Below are 25,371 nucleotides of genomic sequence, written 5' to 3' on the forward strand. Positions count from 1 at the left end.
GGTCCCTGGAGCTGTGAGGCTGCAGGGCTAACCACTGCGCCACTGATCCTGTCACTACTACACTACCGCTGAACCTGTCATACCTCTGACCTTCGACAGGTGAGAACGGCGTGATTGACAGCGGCGCTCAATTCATCCAACCCGATGGGCGGAACCCCTCTCGGCCACGCCCCCCGAGGAAAGCACCAATCGTGGGGTCGGGGGACAAAAGAAGGCGGGCACTAACGGCAGGGCCGTTTCGCGACAGTAAATCTGGTACACGGCAAACTCTGGAAACGGCGGCTTTAACACGTGTATTTTTCATCTGGAATACCAAAGGGAAGGTGCAAAGGATGTCAACGCATAGTTCGTAATTACATTTTTTTTTAAAGATAAGCTGCCTTTCGTTAAAAATGGTAAGTGGCTGAATCCCTTATAATTTTTTTTATCTCTGGAAATCAGTCACTGCACAGTTAAAGAAGCAGCTTACAAATTCGCAGCTGCACAGAACTGGGACCCATCTACATCAAAATAGATTCCAGATTCGCGCAGGGGTTTTGTCCCTTTGCCTTTCATTACATTTGGGGATGTAGGTCTTGATGGGTTTTGTTATTTATTCACGGGATGTGGGCGTGCCTGGCAAGGCCTGCATTTGTTGCCATCTCCAGGCAAGTCCTGTGGGTCAGAGCAAAATCTAATGTTAGCAAAGAGGTTATGTCAATAGTGACTACTTTTGAAATGCTTGTTTGTGTTTTCCAAAATTGTGACTTTTGTTCATGATTTAATAGCTAATCAATTTGAAAAGCAGAATTGAGTTAAAACGGGTCTAATAAGTGACATGGGTTTGGGGTTTAAAAGTATTACTAGTACATGCTTGACTGAAGAAATACCTTTCAACATTTCCAAACTTCTGTTTGTTGGCAAATAAGAAAACGCTGCCTGGTATTCAGGAGGCTGAATGGCCTCTTTGCACTGTAACGATTCTGTGATTTCAGTCCAAAATCCTTTAGTCTGTCTATGTTGTCCTTGTTGCTCTGTTTTAACTCAACTGATTTTCATCAAACCTTCTAGTTGCACATTTTAGATGCGAGTATACTTTAAACAACTTCAAAATTGCCGTAGTACTGATTTTTCTTTAATGGTACAAATTGTTCTTTCTCTTCCCTCAATACTGCACTGTAACACTATTAGTACAGAAGCAAGTAAGACAATATTTATACTAAGATTTACAAATGGAAAACATTGCTTTAGAAACAGATAGTTGCTAGTTATTAAATGCAGTTTGTTTCCACCAGAGTGGAGCTATTTGCGTGTAGGTTTTCAATTATTTGAAGACATTTTCTTTACTATCAGTAAAAGGAGCATACATCCATTTTACAGGTCATATTTTCCAGCGTTACACTTTTTGTTCAATTTGATAGTTAATATTAAAAAAAGAGGCGACCTGCAGTTACAGCACTCAGTGCACCATGGAGTTTAAGGAGATGTGAGCTCACAACTCCCTTGAGTGGATTTGCAGTCTCAGCTAAGACAAAGTTATACAGCAGTCCATTGGGGCCATATCTCGAGACTGCCAATATCCACCGCCAATAAATTGTCTTGCTGACAGTAGTCAGTTTTTTCTTCCCTCTTGGGATGAAATCAAAGGAAGTTCAATGAAGCTGTAGAAGTTGTTAGAAATGTCACTGTTGTGCTCTACCTTACAACATGGATGATTGTCAAAAGGGAGAAGGAGTTTAAAACTTTGAAGAGCAGGTCATGCTGCTGAAGAGTGAGCATTTATGAAAAATTATTCATCTTGCCATCTTTCTGGTTTTCACTTCAACTAGGGGTAGTCCTAATTCCATGTGTTCACCCATTTCCCTGTCTCTTGATTTTTTCCCCCCCTTTCCTTCACCCATATGTCCAATCTATCAAAATGTTGACATGATCTCTGCTTCAATCAATATCTCTGATAGTACATTCCGCAACCTCTATGTTTAAAAAAAAAAGTTTCTCCTCCTTTCATGAATCTTGCGTACAAACATATGAATTAGGAGTAGGTCACTCGGCCCCTTGAGCCTGCTCCACCATTCAACAAGATCATGGCTGATCTGATTGTAACCTCAACGCCACGTTCCACATTCCCACCTACCTCCGATAATCTTTCACTGTCTTGATTATCAAGAGTCTATCTACCTCTGCCTTAAAAATATTCAAAGACTCTGCTTCCGCCGCCTTTTGAAGAGTTCCAAAGAGTCATGACCCCCAGAGAAAAAATTTCTCCTCATCTCTGTCTTAAATGGGCGACCCCTTATTTTTAAACAGTGACCCCAGTTCTAGATTCTCCCACAAGAGGGAATATCCTTTCCGCATCCACCCTGTTAAGACCCCTCAGGATCTTATATGTTTCAATCAAGTCGTCTCTTACTCTTCTAAACTGCAGAGGATACAAGCCTAGCCTGTCCAACCTTTCCTCATAAGACAACTCGCCCATTCCAGGTACAGTCTAGAAAACCTTCTCTGAACTGCTTCCTATGCATTTAAATCCTTCCTTAAATAAGGAGACCAGTACTGTACTCCAGATGTGGTCTCACCGATGCCCTGTATAGCTGAAGCATAACCTCCCTACTTTTGTATTCAATACCCCTCGCAATAAACAATAACATTCTTTTAGCTTTCCCAATTACTTGCTGTACCTGCTACTAATCTTTTGTGATTCTTGTACTAGGACACCCAGATCCCTCTGCATCTCAGAGCTCTGCAATCTCTCACCATTTAGATAATGTGCTTTTTTTTTCTTCCTGCCAAAATGGACAATTTCACATTTTCCAACATTATACTCCATTTGCCAGGTCTTTGCCCACCCACTTAACCTATCTATATCCCTTTGTAGCCTCCTGATGTCCTCTTCAAAACTTGCTTTCCTACCTATCTTTGTGTCATCAGCAAATTTAGCAACCATACCTTCAGTCCCTTCATCTAAGTCATTTATATAAATTGTAAAAAGTTGAAGCCCCAGCACTGATCTCTGGCACACCATCTTGCCAACCAGAAAATGACCCATTTATGCCTAGTCTCTGTTTCCTGTTAGCTAGGCAATCTTCTATCCATGCCAAAATGTTACTCTCTACACCATGACTTTTAATTTTCCACAATAACCTATGATGTGGGACATTATCAAATGCCTTATGAAAATCTAAGTACAGTCCATCTACCCGTTCCCCTTTATCCACAGCAGATTACTTCTTCAAAGAACTCCAATAAATTGGATGAACATGATTTCCCTTTCACATTTAACCTTTTATCCATGTTCCTCGTTATAAACCCCTAAATTACTGGAAGCAGTCTGGTTCTATCTACACTGTCTCATCCCTTTGCATTTTTAAATAACTCTGTCACCCTGTAATCATCTCCCTTTTAACAGAAACAGCCCTAGCTGATCACTGCATAAACTCACTGAGCTAATATTGCTTCAGGTGTTATTACTGCAGCTCCTTTATACGGCTGGGCTCAGTCACTCCTCCAGCTCCCAATTCTTTTTGATGTCATCAGCACTCCGGTTTAAACAACAGTAAACAATATAAATTAAAAGATGTTAATTCTTCCTCGAAAATTATCAACAAAAAGAAGTACTTGTGATACTCTTGACCTTTTCTGAAAACTTTGATCCCAGAAGTCAGAGGACTCAGGTGGAAGTTTGTCATTTGTGGAGCATTTATACTTCAACAATGTTCGGCACATTGCAAAAAAGGATGAAAATACATTCTGAAAGGATAAAATTTAGGGTCCAAAACAAACCCACATTATACCAAGTTCTGCGTTATAGTAAGGTCCTAATATACCGAATCGTGATAGGGACTCACCAAAATTAACATAAGCAAAATAACAATAATGAAGAAAACAATGGCACCAGAGAGTGACAGATCCCTTAGATCAGATGGTTTCCACCCCAGGGTTTTAAAGGAAGTAGGTGAGAACAGTGCAGATACCCTAAATATAATCTCTTCGCTCGTTGGCATATGTGTGTCATTGGCAAGGCCAGTATTTATTGTCCATCCCTAATTGTCCTTGAGAAGATGGCGGTGAGCCACTGCCTTGAACCACTGCAATCCATGTGTTGTAGGAACTCCCACAGTTCAATTAGGTAGGGAGTTCCAGGATTTTGACCCAGCGATGATGAAATTTCCAGTTTGCGATGGTGTGTAACTTGAGGGGAAGTTGCAGGTGGTGGTGTTCCCATGCACCTGCTGCCCTATTCTTCCAGGCAGTAGAGGTCGTGGGTTTGGAAGGTGCTATCCACGAGCCTTGGTGAGTTGTTGCAGCGCATCTTGTAGATGGTGCGCATCTTGTAGATGGTACACACTGCTGCTACTGTGTGCTGTTGGTGGAGGGATTGAATGTTTATGGTGGTGGATGGAGTGCCAATAAACCGGATTGTTTTGTTCTGGATGTAGAGCATTTTTGTTGGAGGTCCACGCATGCAGGCACGTGGAGAGTATTCCATCACACTCCTGACTTGTGGATAGATTCTGGAAAGGCTTTAGGGAGTCAGGAGATCAGTTACTTGCCGCAGAATATCCAGCCTCTGACCTGCTGTTGGTAGCCATGGTATTTGAGGCTGGTCAAGTTAAATTTCTAGTTAATGACAACCCCCTAGGATGTTGATGGTGGGGGACTGAGCAATGTTGACTGTCAAGGGGAAGTCGTTATATTCTCTCTTGTTGGTGATAGTCATCGCCTGGCACTTATGTGACACAAATGTTACTTGCCACTTAGCCCAAGCCTGATTGTTCTCCAGGTCTTGCTGCATGTGGGCATGGACTGCTTCATTGAAGAATTGCAAGTGGAACTGAAGACTGCAATCATCAGCTAACATCCCCACTTTTGACCTTATGATGGAGGGAAGGTCATTGATGTAGCAGCTGAAAATGGTTGGGCCTAGGACACTACCCGGAGGAATTTCTGCAGTGATGTGCTGTGGCTGAGATGATTGGCTTCCAATGACAATAACCATCTTCCTTTGTACTAGGTATGACACCAGCCATTGATGAATTTTCCCGCTGATTCCCATTGATTTCAGTTTTACTAAGGCTCCTTGATGCCAAGGGCTCTCTCACCTCACTTCTGGAATGGGCTCTCTCACCTCACTTCTGGAATGCAGCTCTTTTGACCATGTTAGACCAGGGCTATAATGAGGTTTGGAGCGAAGTGATCCTGGCAGAACCTAAACTGAACATCTGGTACTGATGATTGATATTAGACTGATGGGGCAGTAATTGGCCATATTGGATTTGCCCTGCTCTTTGTGGACAGGACATATCTGGGCAATTTTCTACTTTGTTGGGTGGATGCCAGTGTTGTAGCTGTACTGGAACAGCTTGGCTAGAGGCACAGCTAGTTCTGGAGCACATGTCTGCAGCAGCATAGCTGAGATGTTGTCAGCCTATAGTCTTTACTCAGCCATTTCTTGATATCACATGGAGTGAATCATATTGGCTGAAGACTGGGATCTGTGATGGTGGAATCTCAGGAGGCTGAGATGGATCATTCAGTCTGCATTTCTGGCTGCAAATACTTCGGCCTTGTCTTTTGCACTCGTGCTAGGTTCTTCCATCATTGAGGATGGGGATGTTCTTGGAGCCTGTTCCTCCTGTTAGTTGTTTAATTGTCCACCAACACTGGACGTGTCAGGACTACACATCTTTAATCTGATCTGATTATGGGATGGCTTAGCGCTGTCTATAGCATGCTGCTTAACATGCATTCAGTCCTGTGGTGTAGCTTCCCCAGGTTGGCACCTCATTTTTAGATGTGCCCATTTGCTGCGCCAGGCTTGCTTTTCCAGGCTCCACGTTGAAGGAGGGGTGATCCCCTGGCTTGATGGTAATGGTAGAATAGGGGATATGCCGGGTCATAAGGTTAGTTTGCGTTTGAATACAATTCTGCTGCTGATGGCCCACAGTGCCTCATGGATAGCCAGTTTTGAGCTGCTAGATCTGTTCTCAATCTATCCCATTTAGCAGGGTGATAATGGCAGACAACACGACGGAGGGTGTCCTCAATGTGAAGGCTGGCTTTGTCTCCACAAGGACTGCGGTGGTTACACCTACTAATACTGTCATAGGTACAGTTATGACCAGTATATTGATGAGGTTAGCTGCAGAGATAGTGGATGTGCTGGTTATGATTTTCCAAAATTCCCTAAATTCTACAACAGTCCTAGTGGATTGGAAGTTAGCAAATGTGACACCACTATTCAAAAAAGGAGGGATAGACAAAATAGGGAACGACAGGCCAGTCAGCCTGACATCAGTTGTCTGGGGAAAAAGCTGGAATCTATTATTAGGGAAGTCCTAATAATACACTTAGAAAATCATAGTATGATCAGACAGAGTCAACAAATTGTGTTTGACAAATTTTAGTTTTTTGAGGATGTAACTAGTAGGGTAGATTTTTGGGAAACCAGTAGGTATAGTATACTTGGATTTCCAAAAAGGATTCGATAAGATGTCAGTCTTTTACCTGATATACAAGATAAGGGGTCATGGAGTTGGAAGTAGTATATAAGCATGGATGGTGATTTGGTTAATGGGCAGGAAGCAGAGAGTAGGAATAAACGGGGAATTTTCAAGTTGGCAGGCTGTAATTAGTGGAGTGCCGCAAGGATCAGTGCTGGGGCCTTGGCTATTTACAATCTACAGTAATTTAGAAGAAGAGACCGAGAGTAGTGTATCTAAGTTTGCTGACAATACAAAGCTAGGTAGGAATGTAAACTGTGAGGAGGACATAAAGAGGCTGCAGAGATATAGACAGTTTAAGTGAGTGGGCAACAAAGTGGCAAATGGAGTATAATGGGAATTTATTCACTTTGGTAGTAAGAACAGAAAAGCACAATACTTTTTAGAAAAGGCGTGAAACTTGGATGTACTCGTACAAGGCACACAAAGTTAACATGTAGGTACAGCAAGCAATTAGGAAGGTAAATGACATGTTGGCCTTTATTGCAAGGGGATTGGAGTACAAGAATAAGGAAGTCTTGCTACAATTGTATAGAGCTATGCCAAGACCATTCCTAGAGCGCTGTGCAAAGTTTTGGTCTCCATATTTAAGGAAGGATATACTCGCCTTGGAGGCGGTACAGCGAAGGATCACTAGATTGTTTTCTGGAATGAGAATGTTGGCCTATGATAGGCTGAGTAAATTGGGCCTGTACACTCCTGGAGTTTAGAAGAATGAGAGGTGATCTCATTGAAACACAAGATTCTGAAGGGGCTTGATGGAATAGACACAGAGGTTGTTTCTCCTGGCTAGTGAATCTAGAACATGGGGGCACAATCTCAGGATAAGGGGTCAGTTGTTTAGGACTGAGATGAGAAATTTCTTTGCTCGGAGGGTTGTGAATCTTTGGAATTCTCTACCCAGAAGGATGTGGATTCTCCATCATTGACTATATTTCAGGCTGAGATAGATTTTTGGTCTCTCAGGGAATTGAGGGATATGGGGAGCAAAGATGGAGTTGAGGCAAAGAGTTAGCCAGGATCGTATTGAATGACGGAAAAGGTTCAAGGGGTGGTATGGTCTACTCCTGCTCCTATTTCTTATGTTCTTAAGTAGATCTTTCCATAATATTAGTTCTCTCGCTACCTGCCACAGGCCCAGTGTGGCAGCTTTGTCCTCCAGGACTCGTCCAGCTTGGTCGGTCGTTGTGAAACCGAGCCACTTTTGATGATGGACATTGAAGTCAACCAGAGTGCCTCCTGTGCCTTTGCTATCCTTCATGCTTCTTCCAAGTGGTGTTTGACATGGAGGAGGTGATTCATCAGCCAAAGGAGGGCAGCAGGTATAATCAGGAAGTCTCCTTGCCCATCATGGACTTCATGGCGTTTGGAGTCAATGTTGAGGATGCCCAAGTCTGCTCTCTCCTGACTCTACCACTGCCACCATGTCTAGTGGGTTCTGTTGATGAGACAGGGCGTACCTAGGGGTGGTGATGGAGGGTTGTGGGACATCGGCTGAAGGTTATGACCTCTGAGTATGACTATATTTCAGGCTGAAATATACTGTTGTTTGACTAATCTATGGGACAGCTCTCCCAATTTTAACATAAGTGCCCAGATGTTAGTGAGGAGGACTTTGCAGGGTTGTTTGGACTGCGTGTGCCTAGGTTGATGCCAGGTGGTTCATTGATTTTATTCTTCTTAGACTTTTTTATAGCTGTTAGACACAACTAAATGACTTGCTAGGCCATTTCAGAGGATAGTTAAGAATCAACAACATTGCTGTGAGTTTGGAGTCACATTCAGGGGCAACCAAGTAAGGATGGCACATTTTCTTCCCTAAAGGACATTAGTGAACCAGCTTTTTTTTTAATGACAATCTGAGAGTTTTATGGTCACTGTTACTGACACTAGCTTTTTATTCCAGATTTTATTTAATTAATTGAATTTAAATTTCTCAGTTGCTGTTGTGGGAATGAACTTATGTCACTGGAACATTAGCCCAGGTCTCAGGATTACTAGTCCAGTAACACAAACACCATGCTACTGTACCCAGCATTTTCTGAAGTTCTTTTGATTCAGGAACTGTTCTTCTAGATTGGAAAGTTGTGCATGTCACTCTAGTGTTTAAGAAAGGTGGCAGAGGGAAATTGGGGAATTGCAGTCCAGATTGTCTATCATCTGTTGTCAGGAAATTACTAGAGTCTATAATTAAGAATAAAGTGATTGATCAGCTAAAAAATTTCAAGGTATTCAGAGAAAGCCAGCATGATTAATAAAGAGTAGGTCATGCCTGACGAACCTGATTGGAACATTTTGAAGAGATGACTAAAGTAGGGGAATGTCTATGGATATTATTAATAATGGCTTCCAGAAGACATTTGATAAAGCCTCTCATTACTTGGTTAGCTATAGTTGAAGCTCATGACATTGAAGGCAAAATTTTGACCTAGTTAGGAAATTGGCTGAGCGGCAGGAAACGGGGATTAGGAATAATGGGCAGTGCTCTAATTGGCAGGATGTTCCTAGTTGCCTCCCACAAGGATCTGCGCTAAGGCCTCAACTATTAACTGTATTTACTAACAACTTAGATGATGGGATAGAAAGACACATATCCAGATTTGCTGATGATACAAAGATAGGCAGCATTGTAAGCAGTGTAGCTGGAACCATAAAATCAGAGATAGTGATTAAGTAAATGGGCAAAACTCTGGCAAATGGATTTCAATGTAGTTAAATGTGAGGACTTTACTTTGGACCTAAAAAGGATAGAACTGGGTACTTTCTAAATGGTGAAAAGCTAGAAACAGTGGAAATCCAGTTATATAGTTCATTAAAATGCTATGACAGGTACAGAAAACAATCCAAAAGGCTGCTTGAGTGCTGGCTTTTACCTATAGAGGACTATAATACATGGGTGAGAAGTCATGATTCATCTATAAAAAGCCCTGGTTAGACCTCACCTGGAGTACTGTGAGCAGTTCTGGGCCCCTTGCCTTAGAAAGGATGTATTGGCCTTGGAGAGAGTGCAATGTAAATTAACCAGAATGATACCTGAACTCCAAAGGTTAAATTACAAGGAGAGATTACAAAAACTATGGTTGTATTCCCTGGAATTTAGAAGATTAAGGAGCAATTTGATCGAAATTTTCAAGATATTAGGGGGAACAGATAAGGTAGATAAAGACAACTTATTTTCGATTGTTGACGAGTCAAGGACTAGGGGCCGTAGTCTAAAAATTAAATCTTTCCAGAGTGAAAGAAGCACTTCACGCAAAGGGTGGTAGAAGTTTGGAATTCTCTTCCACAAACAGCAATTGATGCTAGATCAGTTAATTTTAAAATTGAAATTGATAGATTTTTCATAACCGAAGGTATGAAGCAAAGGTTTGTATATGGTGTTAGGTTGCAGATTGACCACAATCTCATTGAATGGTGGAACAGGCTTGAGTGGCTTAAAGGCCTACTCCTGTTTCTATGTTCCTATTAGCAAAAGCTTTGGAACAGTGCACCTATCTAGATTTGTTCTGAGCATATGTAAGTTCAAAGCCTAACTTGTTCAAAATATGTAGTAATAATGCTCTTTTTCCATTTCTAGGCGAGCACAATGATAGCGGTTGGACTGACAGTTGCTGCTGCAGCATTTGCAGGTTTGTATTGAAAGACTAGACATAATACCATCTTTCTTATAAGCTACATGTACATCTATGTTTTCTCAGTTTTATTCATGAATAATGGTTTCTTGGGTAATACAAAAGTAAAACAACACACACGTGTATACATATTCTTGGGATTACAGGGTAGTAGTGTTCTAACAGATGCATTTCCAATTAAGCACTTATCCTAATAAGCAACTAGTGAATATACTGAAGGACTCCCAAATACTTTAGCAATGCTAAATTATACCTTTCATATGCAGGCTGTTTTTTCAGTGTTTTTGTTCTTCCCTCTTAGGTCGGTATGTTGTTAAAGCTATGAAGCATATGGAACCCGCTTTGAAACAAACCATTCAAAACCTGCCCAAGTCGGTTAGTTTCTGCCTTGCTGCTCAGTTTATTGAACTATAATAAACTACATATAAAGCCTAAAGGGGTATCTAAATCAATAAAAATATAGTTTTTATCTTTCTACACTTGCTTACTTGCAAGATATGAAAAATAAAGTTCTTGGATTGCATGGCCATAAAACTTACAAGTTAATTTTTGGGTTTTATATGTCTAAAATGACTTTTCTGTCCCTTTCTACGTGGAAAAATGCATATTTTTGGTAAGATACCATGATTTGGACCAATTAAATTCTTGATTAAAATCACATGATGATTTTAAAATTTTCTTTAAACATAAAATTGCAACCAATTTCAATTACTCCCTTTACCCAACCTTTGCTGTCAGTGTGTGGATCAGCATCTTGAACAAGATAGTTAGATTACAACTTCCAGTGCAAATTCAGAAGCTTTAGTGTCAAAATCTGCATCAAATTTACATAGCTGTAAATACATGATTTGAAGTTGACTCGTTGATTGTTGATGCAGATCTGTAGGTCTACTGGAAAATGTGGCTCAAAAGAGGAGCAAGAAAATTTATTGAATTTGTAGATGTTTATGAACTGGAACAACTGAAAGATATTTGAAGTTTTCCTGAGCCATTGTTGGGAAAATGAGCATCATTCAGGGAAATTTCACTTTTCTAAGCATCAATCTTCTTCATCTGGTTGTTTTTCTGGTGATGATATTAAGTAATAAATGTGGATGATATTTACAAATGGCTTAACATTTCCTTTTCACAAATAAATTATATTTCTATTTTAATGTCCTTCCCCCCCACCCCCCTCCCCTCTAGGGCCTAGGTTCAAAGCCAGATTCGACTTGTGCTCCATTTACTCTGTCAAGTCAGAATCTGAAGGAAAACAAATGTGCATAGCCTCAAGTTGTTCCTTAAGTGCACAGCAGAGAGCTTTATAAATTTGCACGAAACTATGGTCTTGCTCAGAGAATCTATAAGGATTGCTGGTGTTTAAAATGGTACAGAAAGAGAACTCTGAGTTTGGAGTTGAGGTGTATTTTCAGTTTTTAAAATTTTTTTTCACAGGGAACAATATTCTATTCTCCATTACTGAGATTCACACTCCTTAACTAGCATGTACTTAAACAACAAAGAATAAGACACTGAATATAAAAGCAAGGAAGTAAGGTTGAATTTGTACAAGACATTGGTTAGACCATAACAGGAGTATTGCATACGGTTCAAGGCATCTTATCATTGGAAGGAAATCAGTCATCAAAAAGACTCGGTAGAATGAAACCAGGAATGAGGTTATCGTTGTGAAATGTTTATTTAAAAAAGAGTGATTCTTTTTTCATTATAACAGAAGGGATCTAATAAGAGGCTTTCAACATTTTGAAAGGAAGAGTGTTGAAAGATTATTTGCACTAGTTGGCGAATCGCTAACAAGGCTAAATTCAAGAATTATCATTAATGTAGTGGACACATGAGAAAATTTTTCACCAAGAAGGGTTATTACAATTTGAATGCTTTGCTGTAAATAATTAATGAAGCAGTGAGTGTGCCATCATGTAATAGGGATCTGGGTAACTATTTGAAAAGGAATTGTTACAACCAGATGAGAAAGAGGCCTAGGGGTTCCCTTTCAGCCTTCACCTGGTCTTACTGTAACAGGGTTTTATTTTTTTAAACACACTGTTTTTAGCTCCCCCTTGGTGAATCCTTGTTCACTGCTTTCCAATTATAAGTTGAAGAAATGAGCACAAACAGGCTTTCTTAGGTTTAAAGAAGAAAAGTAAAATTTATTAAAACAAACTCTAATTCGGTTAACACCTACAGATACACGATGCGCCCACGCTAACATGCACACACGATACACACATGCAAATAAGGACAGAAAAGAGCAGAAGAAAAATAAAATGAAAACGTTTGAGGCAATATCTGAAGAGTTTCTTGTTACTGTGCTTCAAGCTCACTGTAGAGTCTTTTTGTAGGTAGATCTTGCTTGTAGGTAATTCTTGCTTTTCGTTGGGGCCCAGTATTCTTCTTAAACCTTGTTCACTATAGGAGACTTTTCTCTCTTGGGGGTTCCTGTGTCATCAATGGATTCCAAAGCTGGTGAGAATGAGATGGGAGCAGACAGGAGAGAGATGTTCTTGAGCTTTCTGTGTTCAAATTCTCTGTGGCCAATTTAAAACTCTCAGTTCAAAACTCTGCAACAGCCAGTTAGTCATGTGACTAAACTGAGATTCACACTGAGGTCTGACCACGACTTCTGTGTATTGGGAGCAGGGACTGGTTCCTTTGTTTCAACACTGTCTGCTCGTATGCAAAAATGTCTTTCTGGCGAGCGGCCTGGCAATTCCTTGTGATAGGCCCTCTTTTCTTCCCAGCAGCAACTTAAAGTTTAATGTCATTGTGGCGAAATTAATGTGCCTCATTCTTGGCAGTTGGGGCCTGCATGACAGAATATAAAAGAGTACGGGGAAAGGGGAGGGAATGGAATTAGAGTACATAGCTCTAGTTGAGGGCTTGAGCTCCAGCACAAATTCACTGGGGTGAATTCATTCTTCTGTGTGGTAATTTCTAGGAACTTATTAATTCTTTTTTTGATAAAAATGTAATCCAATACTAATCTGAATTGGTTACAGATTTACAATTGCCATTTGTGTAATTACATTGGGTTTGGTTGATGTTTTCATGTTTTCCAAAAAGCTTTTGATAAGATGTCACATTATGTAACTTTGCATCGTGGGATCAACAGCTAGGTTTTAAGATGGACGGCAAATTGGTTGCATTCAGTAAGCAGAGACGGGTAGCACCTCTGCCTGGGGTCCAGTCAGTAATGTAGTCCCAGAAGGTTCTCCATTGCCCTTCAGCATCTTAATCAATTTATCCAATGAAGAGAAGAGATGTACAGACTCAAATTTGTTGATGACTGGTATATCTGGGAGTTGGGACTTTGGTTGAAATAAATAGCTGATTTGGATACTTTTGGGGAATGAGTCTGGGAGTAGTTGATCTTCAATAATGGATAATAATCCAGAGTAAGAATAATTAACTGGGGGGAATCCAACTTCAGTGGGTTAAGAGCGGAGCTGGGATGAATAAATTGGTGTCAAAGGTTGGCAGGAAAAATGGTAGCTGAACAATGGGTTACCTTCAAAGAAGAGATAGTTCGGGCACAGAGAAGGTACGTTCCCTCAAGGGGGAAAGGTAGGGTAAACAAATGCGGAGCTCCCTGGATGACAAAAGAGGTAGAGATTAAGAAAAAGAAGAAAAAGTGTGCTTATGACAGAAGTAGGCTGAATATAGAAGGTCCAGAGGGGAAGTGAAAAAGCAAATAAGAGAAGCGAAGAGAGAGCGTGAAGAGAGACTGGCAGCTAACATTAAAGGGAATCCCAAAGTTTTCTATAGACATATGAATATTAAAAGGGTGGTAAATGGAGCAGTTGGGCCAAGTAGGGACCAGAAAGGGACTTTACACATGAAGGCAGAGGGCATAGCTGAGGTATTAAATACATACTTTGCATCTGTCTTTACCAAGGAAGAAGATGCAACCCAGGCAATGGTGAAAGAGGAGGTAATTTGGACACTAGAAGGGTTTAAAATTGATAGAGGATGTATCAGATAGACTGTCTGTACTTACAGTGGATAAAGCACCAGGACTGGATGAGATGCATCCAAGGATACTGAGGGAGGTGAGGGTGGAAACTGCGGAGGCACTGGCCATAATTTTTCAGTCTTCCTTAGATGCGGGGATGGTGCCAAAGGACTGGAGAATTGCAAATGTTACACCCTTGCTTTAAAAAGAAAAGGTGTAAAGATAAGCCCAGCAACTACACGCCAGTCAGTTTAACGGCAGTGGTGGGGAAACATCTAGAAAAAATAATTTGGGTCAAAATTAATAGTCACATGGACAAATGTGGGCTAATTACAGAAAGTCAGCATGGATTTCTTAAGGGAAAATAATGTTTGACAAACTTGCTGGAGTTTTTTGAGGATGTAACAGAGTGTTGATGAGGGCAATGCAGTTGAAGTGGTGTACATGGACTTTCAAAAGACGTTTGATACAGTGCCATACAACAGACTTGTGAGTAACGTTATAGCTCATGGAATAACAGGGATGGTAGCAACATAGATATGGAATTAGCTAAGTGACAGGAAACAAAGAGTTAGTGGTTCATGGATGTTTTTCGGGCTGGAAGAAGGTTTGTGGTGAGGTTCCCCAGGGATCAGTGTTGGGACCCTTGCTCTTCCTGATGTATATTAATGACCTAGACCTTGGTGTACAGGGCGCAATTTCAAAGTTTGTGGATGATACGAAACTTGAAAGCATTGTGAACTGAGGAGGAAGGTGTAGAACTATAAAAGGACGTAGACAAGTTGGTGGAATGGGCAGATAGGTGGCAGATGAAGTTCAGTGAAGAGCGATGTGAAGTGATTCATTTTGGTAGGAAGAACATGGAGAGACAGTATAAAAGAAAGGGTACAATTCTAAAGGGGGTGCAGGAACAGAGGGACCTCAGTGTATATGTGCATTAGTTTTTGAAGGTGGCAGGACAGATTGAGAGTGGTTAATAAAGCATACAGTGTCCTGGGCTTTAGTAATAGGGGCATAGAGTACAAAAGCAAGGAAGTTGTGTTGCATTTATATAAGACATTAGTTCGGCCTCAGCTGTAGTATTGCGTCCAGTTCTGGGCGCCGCACTTTAGGAAAGACGTGAGGGCATTGGAGAGAGTGCAGAAAAAATTCACGAGAATGGTTCCAGGGATGAAGAGCTTCAGTTATGAAGATAGATTGGAGAAGTTGGGAATAAAAGTAAGAAATGCTGGAACCACTCAGCAGGTCTGGCAGCATCTGTGGAAAGAGAAGCAGAGTTACCCTTCTTCGGAACTCGCTTTTATATTATTTTGCTTTTATATTATTGGAGAAGTTGGGGCTGTTTTCCTTGGAGAAGAGAAAGCTGAGAGGTGATTTGATAGAGGTATTCAAAATCATGAGCGGTCTGTACAGAATAGATAGGGAGAAACTGTTCCCACTACTATGAGGATCAAGAACGAGAGGGCACAGATTTAAAATAATGGGTAAGTGAAGCAAAAATGACATGAGGAAAAACTCTTTTGTGCAGCGAGTGGTTAAGGTCTGGAATGCACTGCTTGAGAGTGCAGTGGATGCACTTTCATTTGAAGCCACTTTCTGCCTCATCCTCACTATCCCTTTCATCCTTGTCGAGAATTAATCTGGCAGGCCTTCCAGAGCCTCTCGGGAGAAATGCGGCATCAGGTGTTTTACCTCTCACACACTGGATTCACAGGTTTTTTTTACGAAAAGGTAGAGAAAGAGGAGCTGAGGGTTTTCCAGCAGGCTACAAACCCAACTGCTTTCAACACAGTCCACCCCCCCAACTGAACCAAGACAATATCCCAAAAGTGAAACCTCCTGACCACCATAGATCTTGACATGTCACTTCTATGTAAACATCTTCCCCAAGTCACCGAGGTTTCTGTTGTTTATTGAGCTTAAGGCATGTGACATCCAGTAAAGGTTTGTTTTCAAACAAGACCTCTCAGTGATCCTTGCAAAAAAAAAAAACCATCCATGGAATCTTTTCAGTTTTCCCAAATAAACGAATGACCATAATGCTAAAATATGAGTCCTCATTAGAAAAAAATAGAAGCACTTTCCTGACACCTCCATCCTTGGAGGAATGAAATGCCATTTTTAAATGCGTTTCATTACAAAGTATGTACCAAAAAAAAGAAAAATATTAAAACACATTTACACACTCATTCACTCTTTACAGTTCTGCTTTGTACCATATTTGCGCTCGGATAACTCAAAGCAAAGTTAAGTTCTAGACAAAGCATCAGTAATTACATTGTTTTTCCCCACAATGTGGATAATCTTTAAGTGATAAGGTTGCAATAGTAAACTCCATCAAAATATTCTGGCATTCTGGTTTTTGAGTTTTTCCACAAAGGTTATGATCAGCATATACCAGTGTCTCTCTCTAGTTGTGGCGAATGTATATTTAAAAATGCCTAAGAGCTAGCTAAGGTTGTACATCCTGGATTGTTCCCACAGACTCCTTTTAAATGCTGTGAGTAGCCTTGTTAGGACTCACTGTTCTGCATCTAACTATGAAAGCATAGTGTCTAAAGGCTTACTGAACATTTCCTTCGGATTATCCAAACCCCCCCCAAAAAAGTTAGATATTCGGCTATCTGTCTGTGTTGCCAATTTTACCTCTGACAATGGAACTTGTTTAGCCATTGCTTGGGTCACTACACATGAAGGAAAAATTCCTGGAACCTTTTCCTGCAACTGTTCTGTCTCTTTGACTTCACTTGGTCTTCCTCTGACGACTGGAGAAGCTATTACCTTCGCTCTGGCCAAATCATTCCCCAGGACGAGGTCAACTCCGTCTACAGGCAGACTATGGACAACTCCTATAGTTACTGTTCCAAACAATAGGTCACACTGCAGGTGCACCCGATACAAAGGTATGGCTATATACTCCCCGCCAATACCATTCACTAAAACCTTGGCACTCAATGTGCTTTCTGGTGGAAAAGTTATGCCTTTCCCCAACAAAGGATTTTGGGTGGCTCCTGTATCCCCAAATATAACTATAGGTTTACCTGCCTCACTTGAGGGATAAGGTGTTACTTTTCCTTTTGACAAGACTTCCCTATAACTCTCGAATATTGTGTTCACGCCCCCACACTCGCAGCAATTTCTGTACTTGGCCTTACAGCTGCAGTCAGAGCTACAGCTTGCTCTGTCATACTCTCTGTCAGCGCCCATTTTCTCTTCATTGGCCTTGTGTACCCCAATAGGTCTCATGGGTTTACCCGCAACTTCCAGCATTTTGCACGCAGGTGTCCCACCTTGTGGCAACACTTAGGCTTTCGGACCGCACTTCCACCCTCAGTATCTTCCTTTCTGGCCTGAAGAAGAGATCCCAGGGCATAGCCAGCTGTCCCTTCTTCTCTCCAGCTACTTGCCTTCCTTTTACCCTCCCACCTTCTATCCTTCTTGGGTTTGTGAGGGTGACCGACAAAGAGTTTGGCTTGTAAACAAGCTCGTAATCATCAGCAATCTCAGCTGCCTGTCTGGCTGTTGAAACCTTCTCAATGTCCACATGGGTTCTTGCAAATGGAGGGAGTGAATTTTTAAATTCTTCCAGGAGAATTATTTCCCTAAGTGTCTTATACGTGGCCTCTACCTTTAATGCCTGCATTAAATGATCAAAATTAATTTGCTTTACCCTCTCAAATTCTATATAAGTCTGCCCAGGCTGTCTTCTGGAGGTTCCTAAATTTCTGCCATAAAGCTTCAGGGCCTAACTCATAAGCAGCAAGAATAGCCTTTTGTGCCACCTCATAATCTGCAGAAGCCTCCTCAGAAAGCATAACATAAACATCATGAGCTCTGCCCATCAACCTGCTTTGCATAAGCAGTGTCCAGCTTTCCTTCAGCCACTTCATCTGTCTAGCTATCGTTTCAAAAGAAATGAAAAATGCTTCCATGTCTCTATCCTCAAACTTCAGGAGGGCTTGCACAAATTTAAACAGCTCTCCACGAGGTCCTGGGCTGGAGTCAGATCTTACTTCACCAGAATTTTCCTTGGTGTCAAGGCCATTCTTTTGATTTAGTTCCAGCTTTTTAAATTCGAATTCCCTTTCTTCTTTTTCTCTTTGAAATGCTCTCTCTTTTGCACTTTCCTCTCTTTCAAGTTCAAGTTTCTTCATTGTCAATTCTCTTTCCTGTTCAAGCTCAGTTTTTTCGTGCCCAATTCTCTTTCCCTTTGCAGTTCAAGCTGCTTCATCTGCAACTGAATTCTGGCTAATTCAACTGAATTATCATCTGGATTTCCTTTTCCTTCTTCCAATTTCAAATGCTGTGCTATTACCTCAATTATGTCTGCTTTCTTAGCCCCTGGTTTTAACTCTAACTCCAATTGTGCTGCCAATGCTATTAGCCTAACCTTAGTTAGGTTTCTCAAATCACTCAGGGGTAAGTCATGTCTCCAGTCTCCAGAAAGGTCGTAGTAACTGACAAATCCATTCTGGTAATGTAAACATTACTCTAATGCACAAGAAACCTGGTTTTTACTTTTCCTTTTCACAATTATTATTACCCCACTTACAATTGTGCTATCCTGCATAGAGCCCCCAATTATATGTTACTACCGAGGTGGGAGGAGTACACTGTCTTTCTCTAGTTCCACTTCTCCATAGGTTACACCATATATTTAAATGTTTACCCATTTACTGATGTGGTCTATCATATACTCTATTCTTTTATAAAAAAAAAAATTATTGGCAGGTAAAATCAAGGAAAAGCTGAAGATGTTTTATCAGTACATTAAGAGCAAGAGGATAACTAAGGAAAGGGTAGGGCCGATCAGAGGGAACTTAAGCGTGAATGCAGAAGATGTGGGCAGGGTTCTTAATGAGATTTTTGTCTCTGTCTTCACAAAGGAGAGGGTTGATGTAGACATTAGAAACGTAGAAAATTGGAGCAGAAGTAGGCCATTCGGTCCTTCGATCATGGCTGATCATCCAACTCCGTAACCTGGTCCCCCTTTCGCCCCATATCCTTTGATCCCTTTAAACCCAAGAGCTTCTTGAAAACATACAACTGCTTTCTGTGGTAGCGAATTCCACAGGCTCACCACTCTCTGGGTGAAGAAATTTCTCCTCATCTCAGTCCTGAATGGTTTACATCATATCCTTAGACTATGACCCCTGGTTCTGGACTCCCACACCATCGGGAACATCCTTCCTGCATCGGCCCTGTCAAGTCCTGTTAGAATTTTATAGGTTTCTATGAGATCCCTCCTTACTCTTCTGAACTCCAGTGAATATAATCCTAACCGACTCAATCTCTCCTCATATGTCAGTCCTGCCATCCCAGGAATCAGTCTGGTAAACCTTCGCTGCACTCCCTCTATAGCAAGAACATCCTTCCTCAGATAAGGAGACCAAAACTGCACACCAATATTCCAGTGTGGCCTCACCAAGGTCCTGAATAATTGCAGCAAGACATCCCTGCTCCTGTACTCGAATCCGCTCGCTATGAAGGCCAACATACCATTTGCCTTTTTTACCGCCTGTTGGACCTGCGTGCTTACCTTCAGCGACTGGTGTACGAAAACACCCAGGTCTCGTTGCACATTCCCCTCTCTCAGTTTATCGCTGTTCAGATAATCTACCTTCCTGTCTTTGCTACCAAAGTGGATAACCTCACATTTATCCACATTATACTGCATCTGCCATGCATTAGCCCACTCACTCAACTTGTCCAAACCACCCTGAAGCCCCTCTGCATCCTCCTCACAACTCACCCTCCCACCCAGTTTTATGTCATCTGCAAATTTGGAGATATTACATTTAGTTCCCTCATCTAAATCATTAATATATATTGTGAATAGCTGCAGTCCTAGCACCGATCCCTGCGGTACCCCACTAGTCACTGCCTGCCATTCGGAAATAGACCCATTTATCCCTACTCTCTGTTTCCTGTCTGCCAACCAATTTTCTATCCATCGCAATACACTACCTCCCAATCCCATGCGCTTTAGTTTTACACGCTAATCTCTTATGTGGGACTTTGTCGAAAGCCTTCTGAATGTCCAAATAAACCACATCCACTGGCTCCCCTCATCAACTCTACTAGTTACATCCTCGAAGAATTCTATTAGATTTGTCAAGCATGATTTCCCTTTCGTAAATCCGTGCTGACTTTTATTTTAGAGATACAGCACTGAAACAGGCCCTTCGGCCCACCGAGTCTGTGCCGACCATCAACCACCCATCTATACTAATCCTACACTAATCCCATATCCCTACCACATCCCCACCTGTCCCTATATTTCTCTTCCACCTACCTATACTAGTGGCAATTTATAATGGCCAATTTACCTACCAACCTGCAAGTCTTTTGGCTTGTGGGAGGAAACCGGAGCACCCGGAGAAAACCCACGCAGACACAGGGAGAACTTGCAAACTCCACACAGGCAGTACCCAGAATTGAACCCGGGTCGCTGGAGCTGTGAGGCTGCGGTGCTAACCACTGCGCCACTGTTTGTCCGATTCTACCACTGTTCTCCAAGTGCTCTGCTATAAAATCTTTGATAATGGACTCTAGAATTTTCCCCACTACCGATGTCAGGCTGACTGGTGTATAATTCCCTGCTTTCTCTCTACCTCTCTTTTTAAATAGTGGGGTTACATTAGCTACCCTGCAATCTTTAGGAACTGTTCCAGAGTCTATAGAATCTTGGAAGATGACCACCAATGCATCCACTATTTCTAGGGATACTTCCTTAAGTACTCTGGGATGCATACCATCAGGCCCTGGGGATTTATCGGCCTTCAATCCCATCAATTTCCCCAACACCATTTCTCTACTCGTACTGATTTCCTTCAGTTCCTCTCTGTCACTGAACCCTGGGTTCACCAACGTTTCTGATATGATATTTGTGCCCTCCTTTGTGAAGACAGAACCAAAATATGCATTTAGTTGGTCAGCCATTTCTTTGTTCCCCATAATAAATTCCCCTGTTTCTGACTGTAAGGGACCTACATTTATCTTCACTAATCTTTTTCTCTTCACATACCTATAGAAACTTTTACAGTCAGATTTTATGTTCCCGCAAGCTTGCTCTCGTACTCTTTTCCCCTTCTTAATCAATCCCTTGGTCCTCCTTTGCTGAATTCTAAACTGCTCCCAGTCCTCAGGTCTGCTGTTTTTTCCAGCGAATATAATCCTAACTGACATTGTAGTTAAAGGGGAGTGTGAAATATTAGATACAATAAGCATGATGAGAGAGGAAGTACTAGAGGGTCTGACATCCCTGAAATTGGATAAATCGCCAGAGCCGGATGGATTGCATCCCAGGTTGTTAAAGGAAGCCAGGGAGGAAATAGCGGATGCGCTGAGGATCATCTTCAAATCCTCACTGGATACGGGCGAGGTGGCAGAGGACTGGAAGTCTGTGAACGTTATGCCATTGTTTTAAAAGGGTGCAAAGGATAGGCCAAATAATTATAGGCTGGTCAATCTGACCTTGGTGGTGGGTAAATTATTAGAATCAATTCTGAGGGACAGGATAAACTACCACTTAGAAAGGCACATATTAATCAGGGATAGTCAGCATAGATTTGTTAAGGGAAGGTCATGTTTTACTAACATCATTGAGGTTTTTGAGGAAGTAACAAGGAAGATTGATGAGGGGTAGTGCAGTGGATGTGGTCTATGTGGATTTTAGTAAGGCATTTGACAAGCTCCTGCATGGCAGACTGGTCAGTAAAATGAAAGCCCATGGGATGCAGGGGAATATGGCAGGTTGGATCCAAAATTAGCTCAGTGACCAGAAACAAAGGGTAGTAGTCGAAGGATGTGTTTTGCGAATGGAAAGCAGTTTCCAGTGGTGTTTCATAGGGCTCAATGTTGGGTCCCTTGCTGCTTGTGGTATATATTAATGATTTGGACTTAAATGTGAAAGGCATGATTGGAAATTTGCTGATGACACAAAATTGGCCGTGTAGCTGATAGTGAAGAGGATAGTTGTAGACTCCAGAATTATGTTAATGGTTTCGTTGAGTGGGCAGAAAAGTAGCAAATGGAATTCAATCCAGAGAAGTGTGAGGTAATAAATTTGGGGAAGGCAAACAAAGCAAAGGACTACACAATAAATGGGAGGATATTGAGAGGGGTAGAAGAAGTGAGAGACCTTGGAGTGCATGTCCACAGGTCCCTGAAGGTGGCAGGACAGGTAGATAGAGTGTTGAAGAAGGCATGTGGAATGCTTTCCTTTATTGGCTGAAGTATAGAATACAAACGCAGGGATGTAATGCTGGAACTGTATAAAATGCTGGTTAGGCTATAGCTGGAGTATTGCGTACAGTTCTGGTCACCACGTTACAGGAAGGACATAATTGCTCTGGAGAGAGTACAGAGGAGATTTACAAGAATGTTGCCAGGGCTTGAAAGTTGCAGCTATGAGGAAAGATTGGATAGGCTAGGGTTGTTTTCCTTAGAACAGAAGAGGCTGAGGGGTGACTTAATTGAGGTGTACAAAATTATGAGGGGCCTAGATAGAGTCGTCAGGAAGGACCTGTTTCCCCTAGCAGAGAGGTCAATTATCAGGGGGCACAGATTTAAGGTGATAGGTAGAAGGATTAGAGGGGACACTAGGAAAAGCTTTTTTCACCCAGAGGGTGGTGGGTGTCTGGAATTCATTGCCAGCAACGGTGGAGGCAGAAACCCTCAACTCTTTTAAAAGGTACCTGGACATGCACCTGAAGTGCTGTAACCTGCGAGGCGATGGACGAGGTGCTGGAAGGTGGGATTAGATTGAGTGGCTAGTTTTTTTTTTCAACCGGCACAGACATGATGGGCTGAGTGGCCTCCTTCTGTGCAGTAATTTTTCTGTGGTTCTACTCTTTATCCCAGAATAAAATACACCAATCAGGTTTCTTTAATAAACAACAAAATTATCAGTTTATTATAAAACAAGACTAATCCAGTAACAAAACAAAGCATTAAAACACAGACTGAAATATGAAAGTTCCCTTTTTAATTACCCAACGCATGCACGCGCACACACACAGGTGAAAGAAATTTTTTAAAAAGGCAATATTCTCTGCAGAGGTCTTTTTAAAAAAAAAAGACAAAAGCATTTTTGGCCAAATATTCATTCCTGAAGAAAAAGGATGAGATATGTTTTGTCCCAAAAATAGCATGCTGTGTGGCATCCGAGTACACGTAGAGAGGTCACTGGGATATTTTCTGGAGCAGTTCTTTTCAGATGGCATCGAGAATTAATCTGGCAGGCCTTCCAGGAGCGTCTCAGGCAAAATGCGGCATGGGGGGTTTTAGCTCCCACACACTGGATTCGCAGGGTTTTTTTTCAAACAGGTAGAGAAAGAGTTGCTGGGTGTTTTCCAGCAGGCTGCAAACCCAACTGCTTTCAACACAGTCCACACCCCAACTGGAGCAAAACAATATCCCAAAAGCGAAACCTCCTGACCACCATAAATCTTGACAAGTCACTTCTCTGTAAACATCTTCCCCAAGTCACCAAGGTTTCTGTTGTTTATTGGGCTTAAGGCATGTGACATCCAGTAAAGATTTGTTTTCAAATAAAACCTTGACTTTTTTATTTGGGGAATATTAAAAAAGTGAAAAATTGAATATTAACTCGATACCTTACTTCAAGTTGGGTACAGATGAGGAATGCCAATTTAGCCTTTGGTACAAGGCTCCAGAAAGACCCTACACTCCTGGCATGCAATTGTTTGAGATTCCAGGGCTTTTTAACCTCCATCCTCCTTCTTGGAAATCCTTTCCAGGTATTGATTGATGTTTGTGTGAAATTACATTATTTCCTAAATTTGCCTTTCAGCAGATTGAATTTGTATCCCCATGTCTTACTCAAACATTGATTTGATGTAATTATTTGAATACACTTCATGCCATTTTATTTTCCTGTATAGCTCTATAAAGTCATTTTTCAGTCACTGTCTATACTGAAAAGACCAAGTTTTTCTTGTCTCTGACATTGGGGATTAGCCTTGTGGCTCTTTTTAAGCCTTTAGAGGCAATGCAGAATATATTTCTTGTCATGATGTCTGGGACTGGAAACAGTATTCATGTTTTGGTCTGACTAGAGCTCTATACGATGCGAGCATAACATCTGCTTACTTTTAATCCACTGTTGTGACTGTATACTTAAACATTCTATTTATTTTATTAATTGCTACTGATATGGACTGGTGGGAAATGATGGGGATGATTTCCAATTTTCTCTTGTCGACTGACTGAAGACAATAGGCTGGATTTTACCGACTTCCCCAAAGTTGGGGGTCGTGGCAGGGGGGCATGTAGTGTGGGGGCCCAGAAAATGCCTCCGGGAGAGGCCCGCCACGGACCTCGATGCCAGGAATGTCTGGCCCCATATTGCCGGTGGCAGCGAGGCCTTGTGGCAGCCCCCCCACCACTTGGCGGCAGCATCAAAATTTATGTATGTAAATGTATTCAAAGTAATTAATTAAATACTTACCTGCTTCCGCCATCGGTCCTGGTGCCATATTGGTGATCCGAGGAGGAACACTGGTGGGGAGAGGGGAGCAGATAAGTTTTTAGGGCGCAAGTTGGGGAGCGGGGTCACATGTTTTTGATTGGGCTGGGGGGGGGGGTGGTGGTAAGGGGTAAAGTTCATAGTTTATTAAAATGGAGGGAAGGTTGGTAGTACAAGATAAGTTTGTTTTTGGGAAGGAGAGGGCAAGTAATAAATCTGATGGTCATTGGGGGTGGGAGTGGGTTGGGATAACTTTTTAATTTTTTCAACTCGTGTTTCTTTTTAAATTACGTTAAAGGGCAAGTGGCATCGGCGCCTGCGCTGTGGCGCTTGACATTGGCAGGGATGGACCGCCTGTGCCCTCCACGTCATCGGGATGGGCGGTCTGCCTCGGCCATGTAAATGAGCCGCCGTGTTTAACATTGCGGCAGCTCCGCGGGGTAAAGCCTGTGCATGCGGACTGCCATCTTTGAAGCTCGCTGCTGAGATTGTAAATGTATTGGAACTGTGTTTAACCCTTGAGCATTTTAATGGTCAAAAACAGACAAGTGATCAGCTTTCTCATAGGTTTAAAGAAAGATAAATGTTTGTTAAACATTAAACAATACCTGAAAATATTTGTAACATCGCCCACTCATATACACACACACACAAGAAAAGATTAAAAGATAACATGCATTTAAGTCTGATGGTTTTAAACAGAGTTCGTTGTGAAACCTTGCTCATTTCCTTGGGAGGAAGATTTACAGGCCTGTTTTTCCTTTTCCCTGGTTCACTGAAGTCAATCTTTGGAAAGTTTCACTTGGCCGGATACTT

At 41.7% G+C, this 25,371-nt stretch overlaps 1 protein-coding gene across 1 annotated transcript in view; it reads left to right on the top strand.

The window, feature by feature from the left end:
* The first annotated feature begins 213 nt into the window (after positions 1–213).
* dnajc19 (DnaJ (Hsp40) homolog, subfamily C, member 19) overlaps positions 214–25,371 on the top strand; it is a 33,827-nt gene continuing 8,669 nt past the window's right edge. Inside the window, exons 1-3 of the mRNA XM_068042353.1 lie at positions 214–395; positions 10,057–10,108; positions 10,413–10,486. Of these exons, the coding sequence (XP_067898454.1) occupies positions 393–395; positions 10,057–10,108; positions 10,413–10,486 (129 nt within the window). The 5' untranslated portion in view covers positions 214–392. The remainder of the gene's footprint in view (positions 396–10,056; positions 10,109–10,412; positions 10,487–25,371) is intronic.

This window comes from Heterodontus francisci, chromosome 11 (genome assembly GCF_036365525.1).
Source record: "Heterodontus francisci isolate sHetFra1 chromosome 11, sHetFra1.hap1, whole genome shotgun sequence".
NCBI lineage: Eukaryota > Metazoa > Chordata > Chondrichthyes > Heterodontiformes > Heterodontidae > Heterodontus > Heterodontus francisci.